At 42.9% G+C, this 12,653-nt stretch overlaps 1 protein-coding gene across 1 annotated transcript in view; it reads right to left on the reverse strand.

Moving 5' to 3' along the window:
• PAH (phenylalanine hydroxylase) overlaps window positions 1-10,931 on the reverse strand; it is a 90,505-nt gene extending 79,574 nt beyond the window's left edge. The window contains exons 1-2 of the mRNA XM_061417111.1: window positions 10,724-10,931; window positions 2,915-3,019 (exon numbers count right to left, since the gene is read on the reverse strand). Of these exons, the coding sequence (XP_061273095.1) occupies window positions 2,915-3,019; window positions 10,724-10,783 (165 nt within the window). The 5' untranslated portion in view covers window positions 10,784-10,931. The remainder of the gene's footprint in view (window positions 1-2,914; window positions 3,020-10,723) is intronic.
• Between the last annotated feature and the right edge of the window lie 1,722 nt (window positions 10,932-12,653).

The following is a 12,653-nucleotide window of genomic DNA, read 5'->3' on the forward strand; positions in this document are numbered from 1 at the left end:
AGAATCTGTCTGCAATTCAGGAGACACAGGTTTGATCCCTGGGTGGGGAAGATCCCTTGGAGGAGGGCATGGCAACCCATTCCAGTATTCTTGCCTAGAGAATCCCACGGACAGAGGAGTCTGGTGCACTACAATCCATGAGGTCACAAAGAGTCAGACGCGACTGAGCGACCAAGCACACATGCATACAATTTAAAGGCTTTGTATCTAACACTTACTTCTCCATCTCACTGAGGGTATCATGATAGATGTGAAGTATACAAATACACTGTGGCCACCATAACCCCTTGGTTCTGCTACGCTGTGCTTACTGTGCTGTGATTACTAGCTCAGTCGTGTCTGCCTCTTTGCCACCCTATGCTACTCTGCTTTTTTTAAAATGGTCCTGCCTTGACTCTCGGTCATTGCAATTTGCTGTAAATGCTCACAATACACACTAAGCCATTCATTCTATTTTTTTTTATTTTTACTTTTTTGGGAAAAAAATTTAAATCAAGGCTCCTGAATATCTCTAGGCTTCTAACATCTTTCTCCTCTTCACACAGTCTCAAAGATTTCTCATGGGTTTCATAGATAACAGTTGGAAGCAGTAAAGGAACAGACATCATGTGAGAATCTTCTGTGGACTCAGAGTCATACCACGCATTTTATGTAGCATATACAACCTCCAGGACCTAGGGAGGTATGGATCATTAGTTCCAGTTTACAGATGAGTAAACAAAGGCACACATTAAACAACCTGTCACAGTCAATGAACTTTGGCATTCACCATCCCACGTGCAGGCCATGTTTCTTGGGTGCATTTCATCCTGGTAAATAGTTACTTGTGGCTTATTTATTAGGTTGAAAACATCCTGCTAATTTACTATTATTTAATTTATTAACCTTAAGCTCTGACTCTCACAAGGAAAATGCTTATGAACCGTATAATACAAAGACAAAAATGTGACATTCCTGTATTTACAGATATATTCTTTCTCAGGATCAGCTTGCCATTCAGAAACCTCTCTGTCTGTCTTTTCTACACTCATTTCTTGCTCTCAGGCAGATATTTTTCTTCCTCACTTTGGATAGCCAGGTTTAATTTCATTAAAATAGACTTTATTTTTTAGATCAACTTTAGATTTACAAAAAAGTAAGAAGCTAGTAGAGAGAATTCCCATATATTCTGCAGCCAATTTCCCCTAATATTAGTGTCATGTATAAGTACTGAAGATGTGTTAAAATTAATGAACTGATGTTGATACACTTTCACAAACTAAGGACCATACTTTATTTGAATTTCTTTAGTTTGTGTCTCATGTCCTCTTTCTGCTCTACGGTCCCACTCAGGGCACTACATTATATTGAGTTGTCATATCCCCTGAGGCTCCTTTGGACTGGGACAACTTCCCAGACACTTCTAGTTGTTGATGACCTTGACAGTTTTGAAGAGTACTAGTCAAGTATTCTGTACCCTGTTCATTAACTGGAATTTGTCTGATGTTTTCCTCATGGTTAGACTGGGGTTATGGGTTTAGGGAAAGAAGATCACAGAGGTGAAGGGCCATTTCATCAAGTCACTCTGTATGGCCCACACCTAAGGAGTGAAGAGTTATATTCTTTTCCTTCTTTGACTCCAGAGTATCTGTTTAAATTATTTGGCATTCTTCTGGCTGGGAGATCTGTCTCTTCACCTATTTATATATTTAGTCACCAGGTAGAGTCACCCCTAAAGTACTAGGGGTAAAAAATTATTTGGTTCAAAAATATTTCTTCTTGCAATCCAGGGCAAAAGCATTTTTGAAAGTCTATTTTCCTTTGCTCACATTTAAATATAATTTCATTCTTTTTCATTTATGATTTTATATTGGAGTATAATTGCTTTACAAAGTTGTGTTAGTGTCTGCTGTACAACAAAGTGGATCAGCTATAACTATACATATATCCCCTTCCTCTTAAGCCTCCTTCCCACCAACCACCCCCTACCGCATTCCACCCCTCTAGGTCATGGCAGAGCACTGAGCTGAGCTCCCTGTGCTCTGCAGCAGCTTCCCACTAGCTATCTGTTTTACACATGGTACTGTATATATGTGAGTGCTACTCTCTCAATTCATCCCACTCTCTCCTCCCCGCAGTGTGTCCCATGCTTGTTCTCTACATCGGCGGCTCTATTCCTACCCTGTAAATAGGTTCATCTGTACCATTTTTCTAGATTCCATATATTATTTCATTCTTAACTGAACACTTTATATATATAAACTGAGCCTATAGAGGATATAAAGATGACTCACACAAGGTTCCCTGCCTGAAGAAACAATCCTTGGGATCAATCAGAAATGTATGCATTTCACAAGGTAAATAAGTGCTGTGAAAGTGTTAGTCTATAGTCCACAGTTAAAAAGTGCTTTGGGAACATTGAGAGAATAGTACAGTCATCCTTCTGTATCCATGGAGGACTGATTCCAGGACCCCATGGGTACCAAAATCCCTGGATGCTCAAGACCCTCATATAAAATGGCAGTACTAGCATAATGAATACAGTCAGTCCTCCCTACCAGTGAGCTGCACATCTGTGGATTCAACCAACCCCAGATAGAAATTTTAGTTGAATCTGAAGGCGGTATGACTTGTAAATATGAAGGCCAACTCAATTACTTCAAGCAAAGTTTGATACAGGAAGAGGGAGTCCAGTGTTGGCTTCCTGGGTGTGCAACCATGATTCTGAATGATCCTAATTATGAAATGGAGAAACCTTAGCTCACAGACAATGAAAGACTTATCTAAGATCACACAGTTGGGTAATGTAAGAGCCTAAGCTGAAAATCAAGTCTTCCAGTTCTAGACTCTATGTTCTTTTCACTGCATCCAACCAGAAGATAACACAGAAGTCTGCTATGCCATTATTTAAAACAGAAATGAACAGAGCACTTACCTCAAATAAACGTAATACTCTGGCCAGTGCACCAACTTCTTCTTTGAGTGAGAAGATCAGCGATACAGCATTTTGATCAGAGTTGCCTTCAATATAGCTCGTTTCCTATAGGAGTAAATGCACCTGGGTAAAATGCTTTCTTCACAGCTCAACAATTCAGTCCTATGAAACCCCCAAGGAAGAAGCGAGCATGAACTTTCTCTACTAGTTAAGCCTTGGAATACAATGAGCTACATACATTCTATATAGAAGTATATGTGCAAGGGAAAATAAGTAAATCAAGGAAAGTAAAACATTAAATGATGCTCACAGATCATATTTCAATTTTAGAAAACTAATTATTCACTGGGGCTTCCCTGGTGGCTGAGATGGTAAACAATCTGCCCGCAATGCAGGAGATCCAGGTTCAACCCCTGGGTTGAGAAGAGTCCCCTGGAGAAGGGAATCACTACCCACTCCAGTATTCTTGCCTGGAGAATTCCACGGACAGAGAAGCCTGACCAGTTACAGTCCATGGGGTCACAGAGTCAGACACAACTGAGTAATTAACACACACACAATTATTCACTGATGTCACCAGTCACTCTAAAGATTGCCTTTCAGTGACACTTACAAGTGCGAGGTACAATCAGGGCTCTGAGAGAAATAAATGAATAAGAGGATGCCCCATTCATCAGCAGCCCAAATTTTTACGTAATAGACACATACACAATAAGCAAGGTAAGTAGAAAAAGATCTTAAAGGTGGTATGATGGTTCAATAATTGTCCAGGAAAACACTGAGAAACAGAGGGTAGAAAATACTAAAATTAGAACACACACAGGCTTTTAGCTCCAAAGACATGGGTTGGAATCCTTTCTCTTCCATTGACCTACCAGAGCACTTTGGGACCAACAGCTTAACCTTCTTAATTTCCTCATGTGAGAAATCAGGCTAATGTATAATCATGCCAAGCCCTATCAAAACAGTATTCAGATGATGAAAGAAAGACAGAAAATATTTAAAATATAATATTAATAAAAGCATTCAAAATGATGGAAATATTAAAAATACCCACAAAAGATTTCTTGGCCTTCAGGAAAGAGCTCGCAGGAGCATTAACTTGTTCCCAGATGCTGGGATCTGAGATACCAATTGTTGAAAAGGAGTCACAGAATACATAAGAGCACACAATTAACCCACTGGAAGACAGACATCTTAAAACAGCAAAGAATGTCAAGGATCTAATATTTTCTCCAGCCATGTGACAGCAAATTAAGGTGGGACTAGGGTTGCCACTCCAGAAAGGGTTGGCCAAAATCTTAAAATGTTAAAGTTAAGGATTAAATTAAGTTTTACAATAATACACAAAGTTCCACGTGTGCTTTCAAATAAACATCATATACCTAAAACTGGGAACAAAAACCCCATGCAGAACAATTACTCTCTTATAAGCAAGTTAATGAAATTAGTGGAATGGATGTTGCGTTATCTCAGTGAGAAGGCTGGCTGGGCAGGCTCTTGGTGACTTGGCATCTTAATCTCTGTGTGGCCACTGATGAAATTCTTTTAATTCAGAGAATTCAGATTTTCCCAGAACCTCACCTGAAACAGTGTGGGCGAAGAACCAAAATTATCAGTAAGTGTGATTATAGGGAGCCTTAGATGAATAGCAAGACCAAACTGTTATATATCTTTGTATGGACCACAGTACTATCTTTCTAAAATTTTTTTTTGATCTACCATATATTAAAAGCCCTATAAAGTCATGTCTGACTCTTTGTGACCCCATGGATTGTCTGTCCATGGGATTCTCCAGGCAAGAATACTGGAGTGGGTTGCCATGCCCTTCTACAGGGGATCTTCCCAACCCAGAGATTCAACCCCTGTCTCATGTCTCCTGCACTGGCAGGCAGGTTCTTTACCACTAGTACCACCTGGTTAGTATACTGTCCTAAGCATTATAATAAGCACTTGATTTGGATTATCTCATTTAATTTTGATAACAATCTAGAAAATAGGTTTTCTCCAAATGCCGTTTTTATTGATGACAAGAGGAAGGCTTAGAGAATTTAAATAACTCATCCAGAGCTGCACAGTTAGCAGTGGAGCCCATGTCACTGGATGCCAGCACTCTGTCCATGAATCACAACTTCCTGTGGACTCTACTTTCTGTCTCTGACCCTGCCAGAGACACACAAATCAGTCTCTGATGTCAGTCTTCTTCCTAGGAGAGAACACTAAGCCTTCAGTTCTTCCCAGTTTCCTTGAAATGACGAAATATTTCTATTTCTAGTTCACTTGGCAACATTATCCTCTCTTGTTGGCCTCCAGGAAACAGAACATTTCAACAGAAGTCACCTACGACTAGTGCGATTCAGATGTGAATGTATGGAACTCTGTCAGCCACTACCTCCCCACTTCCACCCAGCTAGCCTGACCTTCTCCAGAAATGGCTCTCAGGGTCAGGCCTTTCTTTGGTTCCCACTGACAACAATCCAGCCCTCAGTGATTGGCGGTGATTGGATGCTCCTAGCAGAATTTAGGGCTTCCCTGATGTCTCAGACAGTAAAGAATCTGCCTGCAATGTGGGAGACCAAGGTTCGATGCCTAGGTTGGGAAGATCCCCTAGAGGAGGGCATGGCAACCCACTCTAGTGTTCTTGCCTGGAGAATCCCCATAGACAGAGGAGCCTGGTGGGCTACAGTCCATGGGGTCGCAAGGAGTCAGACATGACTTGGCAACTGAACAACAACATAGCCAACAATATACAATACCTCTTTCGAATTTTCAAAAGTCTCGTTGGTGCCTCATCTCCTGAGATTCACCCTCAGGAAACTCCTTTCCAGAAAACTGACTTCCTCCTTCCCCTTTCAACACCTCATTACAGGAAATGCACTGCATCCCACCCTCTTCCCCTTTCAAATCCATTACCCTTCCTCAAAAGCCCCACGGGTAGTACTTCTCTTAGAAAACTTCTGTACTCCTCAGCCAAGGTGAATAATCCATCCTCAATCTAGGTATTCCGTTTGTCTCCTGATGCCCACATGGGACTTGAGAATAACTGACTCACAGAGATAGTCTTGTCCACAATCTCATTTTGGGGAAACTATGGGCCAAAGAAAGTGACTCACCTGAGAGCACACAGGCAGTGCATGGCAGGTTAAGAACTCAGGCTCCTACTATGGAGAACAGTATGGAGGTCCTTCATAAAACTAAAAACAGAATTGCCATATGATCCAGCAATCCCACTCCTAGACATATATCTGGACAAAACTATATTTCAAAAAAATACATGCACCTCAATATTCATAGCACCACTATTCACAATAGCTAAGACCTAGAAACAACCAATATGTCCATCTGACAGATGAATGGATAAAGTTGTAGTACATATATATATATATATATATATATATATATATATATATATATAATTATATATTACTGGGAGAAATATCAATAACCTGAATATGCAGATGACACCACCACCCTTATTATTTTGAAATGAGGAAACAGACTCAGCAAGATTAAGTGGCTTGTCCAAGGACACTCAGCTAATGAGCGGCAGAGCCTGTAAAGTGAACCTAAGTCCAATAACTCCAAAATCCTTAATCTAAATCCCAGTGACCCAACTGGAACAATAGCTCCCCTTTTCAAAGCTTGAGGGACCTGAACTGAAAGGAAGCTTATGGAATTTTGTGAAATGATGTGATCTTGGGTGGATTCTGATTCCAGTACTGTTCTGTGGACCAGCATGGGATCTTGGACAAATCTTTTCCAGAATGTGTTTAAACTGGCTCATAACCTGTAATTATTTGCTTCAAATAGATATGTGAGTTGACTTAAAAACACATGTACACTCAGGATGCATAAAGGTACAGAAAATTAGTTTAAAAACTAGAAAAGGAGAAAGAAAGCAGAGAGAAAAAAAATCTTTACTAGCAACCAAGAAGAAAAGAATTTTGATCACTGAGAATTGTACAACTGCCCTCATCTCACATGCCAGCAAAGTAGTACTCAAAATTCTCCAAGTTACGCTTCAACAGTACGCGAATCATGAACTTCCAGATGTTCAAGCTGGACTTACAAAAGGCAGAGGAACCAGAGATCAAATTGCCAACATCCGTTGGATCATCAAAAAAGCAAGAGAGTTCCAGAAAAAAATCTACTCTTGCTTTATTGACTATGCTAAAGTGTTTGACTGTGTGGATCACAAAAAACTGTGGAAAATTCTTCAAGAGATGGGAATACCAGATCACCTGACCTGCCTCCTGAGAAATGTGTTTGCAGGTCAGGAAGCAACAGTTAGAACTGGACAATGAACAACAGACTGGTTCCATATGGGGAAAGGAGTACATCAAGCCTATATTTTGTTACCCCACTTATTTAACTTATATGCAGAGTACATCATGAGAAACGCTCGGCTGGAAGAAGCACAAGCTGGAATCAAGATTGCTGGGAGAAATATCAATAACCTCAGATATGCAGATGACACCACCCTTACATCAGAAAGAGAAGAAGAACTAAAGAACCTCTTAATGAAAAAAGTTGGCTTAAAACTCAACATTCAGAAAATTAAGATCATGGCATCTGGTCCCATCACTTCATGGAAAACAGATGGGGAAGCAATGGAAACAGTGACAGACTTTATTATTTTGGGCTCCAAAATCACTACAGATGGTGACTGAAGCCATGAAATTAAAAGACGCTTGCTCCTTGGAAGAAAAGCTATGACCAACCTAGACAGCATATTAAAAAGCAGAGACGTTACTTTGCCAACAAAAGTCCATCTAGTCAAAGCTATGGTTTTTCCAGTAGTCATATATGGATGTGAGAGTTGGAATATAAAGACTATATTCTGCTGAGTGCCGAAGAATTGATGCTTTTGAACTGTGGTGTTGGAAAAGACTCTTGAGAGTCCTTTGGACTGCAAGGAGATCCAACCAGTCTACCCTAAAGGAAATTAGTCCTGAATATTCATTGGAAGGACTGATGCTGAAACTCCAATACTTTGGATACCTGATGTGAAGAAGTGACCCTGATGATGGGGAAAGATTGACGGCAGGAGGAGAAGGGGACAACAGAGGATGAGATGGTTGGATGGCATCATCAACTAGACAGACATGAGTTTGAGTTGGTGATGGACAGGGAAGCCTGGCGTGCTACAGTCCATGGTAGCACGTGTCAAAGAGTTGGACAAGACTGAGTGACTGAACTAAACAGAGAAATACACTTAACAACAGAAATAAGTTCTTTTTGCTTTTGTCTAACAAATACATTCTATTGTTAATATATTTGGAAAAAGAGCAGTTTTCATAACTACAAGCAATTAATCTACAGCAAAGATATTCCAGGGGTACTCACTGCTGACCTTAGTGCTTTTGGGGGTCATGGGCAGAGGTGTGTTTTCACATGTGTGATTATACAAACACACATCTACAGTGTAAGACACCCAGAAACAAGAGCAGAAATCCTGCTGTGGACACACTAAGCCTGTATATTGCAGAATTTATCTACAGGAGGAAGCAGTGTGGTTGCAGAGCACAGGGTATTGGAGTCAGACCTGAGTTTGAACACTGACTCTGTGCCATTTAGAGCTATGATTTCTGAGTTTCCTTCATCTTTTAATCCGTCGCCCCATTCTATTTTTCTTCACAGCACTTATCCTCCACATGAAATTATAAGTTCATTTGGTTAAATGTTACAGTCTTGTCTCCTCCAAAAGAATTGAAGTTTCACCAGGGCAGACCTTATACCAGCTAGCTGTGCCTGGCTTAGAGTAGGTGCTCAATAAGTCTTTGTTGAGTTGAGTGAACGAATGAGCCAGACATCTCTTGCAGGATTGTTGTGCTTGCATGTGTAGATCAGCCTTCTATCTGGACTACACCTAGGGCATTCTGCTTATCTGGGTTAGAGCTTCAGGAAGGTATAAATGTGTCTTTTTGTAGACTGTCAGAGCTGGAGTCCTAGAGACTCAAAGGTGTTAGTAGCTCAGTCCTGTTCGACTCTTTGCGACCCCATGGACTGTAATCCACCAGGCTCCTCTGCCCACAGAATTCTCCAGGCAAGAATATGGAGTGGGTAGCCATTCCCTTCTCCAGGGGATCTTCCCGACCCTGGGGTCAAACCTGGGTCTCCCACATGGCAGGCAGATTCTTTACCATCTGAGTCACCAAGGGAAGCCCTCCTAGAGACTATTTTCTACCCACCTCCCCCACCTCCTAGCCCCCTCCCCCTGTTTTACAGATCCCAAACTGAGCCTCTTCACCCAGTTAGGGGATTTCTTGATGATACACAACATCAGCAAACTAAACACAGAGTCCACGTCACCTGATCCTGGGCCCATCACCTTTCCACTAAGAAGTTCCACCAGCCACTGGGCTTGACTCAGTGTGTGTTCCTCCTGCCAGTATTCTGACACATTTTGTTGAACAAACAAATCATTTCTGGCTAGACACCCCTGGCACTTCTCCTATATTCCAGAAAGTGTGCTAAGAGCTTTAAAGATATTATTTCACTTGATTCTCATACTAACTCTAGGATATGGGTATTTTTATTCCAACCTTTCAGATGAATAGACTTGCGGCTCTGCAAAGTTAAATAGCTTGCTTTCAACACACAGGTGTTACAGGGCACTCTCTAAACCTTCCTCTTTACACACCACCCCCCCACCCCCCGCCATCATTGATAGTGACAATTTGTGATTCTTAGGCTTCTAAGTGCTCTGTAAATGAAGTTTTCAGTTCCCATGGCTCCCTAACCAGATTGTTGCCCCTAACCTCCTGCCATGCTTGCGGGGATCCCACAGCCAGCAGCACAGAAGCTAAATAACGCCACAGCTGGGGTCTGTTCTGGGATCTGACACCCATGGCATCCCTCTTCAACATGAAGTTCTGTCTCCCAAGTCCTACATACCATTTCCAAAGGAAGTCTTTCTCTTGGGATTAAAAAAAAAAAAAAAAGTCCACTTTTCTGCACTCTCTAGTTATACTAAAACATCAATCATCCTCTGTCCTCCAGCCCCCCGGTCTTTAAATCGTTCTTAATAATCCTACAGATGACAAATCCCCATAGACCCACCTTATCTCCCGGGGGTGGGCTTTAAGTCTGAACCCTAAATTCTGGGAATGTGGCCAGTCAATTAAAGAACATACTCTGCAGTTGTTCACCTCAAGGGACAGGAAACACTTTCTAGAGAATAGAATGCACCCTGGTCGTTATTCTTGCCACATTTAAGGTTCTCTTACATTCCAAGTTCAAGGCTGACTCTGGAATATTTTCCTCTGTGTTTAATTTTCTCCTTCCCCAGGTGGGAGTAAGTCTGGGACATGACGTTTTCTCCCAAAGGTGAAAAAAAGGATACAATTTCTTACAATTTTGCCATTTTGATTCCTGGCTGAGAACACGTGTAAACATCACAGAAGAGTAAATCCGGATGGACCCCAACTCCCATTCCAGATTGTTAAGGACCAATGTACAGAAGAAAAAGAAGGCGACAGAGACTTGTGTAAAGACACACAGAGAGTCCATCCGTGGCAGCTCTGAAAGCCGATCCCCAACTCCTGCAGCTCATTCCCTGAATGAGCTCTCTCCTTGGGAATGTCCTCCCCTTGGGAATGTCCTCTCCTTGGGAAACGTGTTGAGCACATGTGTCATCTGTCAACTTCCTAAACGTTTCCATCCTCCTCAAATGAACTCTCAATGTCCTGGTGAGTTGATGGGAGTTTGAAACACCAACACTGCTCTGACCTCTTTCCACGGCGGGAGGGGTGCAAACTCCCCTCCCTGCGAAGCTAAGCGCCCCCCACCACCCCACCCCAGGCTCACCTGTCCAAAGTCGCTGAGTTTCCTGCCCAAGGCTCGGCTCTCCAGGACCAGAGCTGACATACTGGCCTTCTCTACAGTTACCGGCCGTCAGCCGCAGGGAGATTTGCAAACAGCGCAAACAACACGTGGTGCTGAGGTTTTTAACCTGGCTTTAGGGAGGAGCGCCTCCAAGACGTCTCCTGACGCGTACCCGTCGCAGGAACGCCCCGCGATGGGCGTTGTGCTGACGCTGCAGGGCTCTGGGTCGGGACCTGGGCCACCCAGAGGGGAGGGGCAGGGGGAGCGGCCCGGGAGGGTGTGGCGGGCGCGGAGAGGCCGAACTTGGCTGTCCTCCTGGGATGTTGGAAGGCCAGCGAGGGAGGCAGGACCACCTGTGCCCTGGCGATTAGACAGGTTGGGCATTTCCAGGACTCTCCAAAGCCTGGGCACAGATTCTCTGCCACTGGAGTAAATCTGTGGCTGCCTGATGAAATTATAAGAAGCAGAGTCAGTATCTTAGTTGATGTTTGGGGAGGGGTTCCTTTCTATTAACCACCAAAGAAACGACCTTTTGGGGTCTGACTTCAGAAAACTAAATAGATGACGTTGTGAATACTGGGCACTGTTGCTAAGGAGCAAAGGTGAGAGCACGACCTGGGTTGAAATGCAGCCAGTGTGTCACTGAGCTGTTTACATCTCTGCTGGGAGGGAGCACGCAGAAGAGGATGGTAGCGCCGCCTTACCAGGACGTTTTAGTAAGACTGTGGGTAAGAGAAAACATGAGGTGACACCTTTAACATTAAGTAGAGTTTTTGCCCTCTGAGCCACTCCCCCTCCACCCTCCACCCTCCCAGGTGGCGCTAGTGGTAAAGAACCCGCCTCCCAATGCAGGAGGCATAAGAGACGAGGGTTCGATCCCTGGGTTAGGAAGATCCCCTGGAGGAGGGCATGGCAACCCACTTCACTATTCTTGTATCCTCTGTCCATGGGATAGGAGAATTCCTGGAGAATCCCATGGGCAGAGGAGCCTGGTGGGCTAGGAGCCGCAAGGTTACAGAATCCGAAAGGAGTTAGTACTCACGCAGAGTTCTTGCAGTATAGTTCAACACTCAGTAACTGGGGGATACTGCTTAAAAGTATACCATAGCAGATGCTTACTGCGGACCTTTCTTATGTGCCAGGTGGTGATGGAGATGCAGGGGGGACCCTGCCTCCCCCACCATGCTTCCACCATTCTGGAAGACAGACAGCAAACATATAAGTAAGTTTAGGCAGAGTTAAGCCTTCTGAAGAAAATAAAATAGGGGGATGGGCTAATCTGCAGGAAGATGTCATTCACCTCCACTTTTTCAGTTCTGACACTGAGAGGAGACATTCATTCCCAGCAGGCAAAACAACACTGCAAAGACAGAAGTTCAGAAAAGATGTGAAAACAAATCAAGATTGTCAAGGCCTTGAGTCTCTGCCTAATATTTAGCCAGGAGAGTGTAATGGGCTAAGGGATAACAAGTCAACAAGCCAATAATAGAGGCTGCTAGAAATCCACCCATTCCCCTCCCATAATTCTTTGAAGGAATGACCAGGCACCTGCCAAAAAATTAAAAAAAAAAAAAATCTCAGATTTGGGATTCAAAACAAACAGATTGACTCCTGATTCCACCTCTAACTTTGGCCAAGTCCTTGCCTCAGTTTGTCTTTAAAATGGGGTTTTAACAGGGAGCCCAGCTCAGTGCTCTGTGATGACCAGGAGGGTGATATGAAGGTGGGGTGGGAGGGAGGCTCAAGAGGCAAGGGGTATATATGTGCTTATGGCTGATTCGTGTTGTTGTACTGCAGAAACCAACACAACTTTGTGAAGCAATTATCCTCCAATTAAAAATAAATAAATAATAAATTTAAGAGGCAAAAAAAATAAAATAAAATGGGGCGGGTTGTTTAGGATTCTTGGAGC

Source organism: Bos javanicus, chromosome 5 (assembly GCF_032452875.1).
Source record: "Bos javanicus breed banteng chromosome 5, ARS-OSU_banteng_1.0, whole genome shotgun sequence".
Taxonomy (NCBI): Eukaryota; Metazoa; Chordata; class Mammalia; order Artiodactyla; family Bovidae; genus Bos; species Bos javanicus.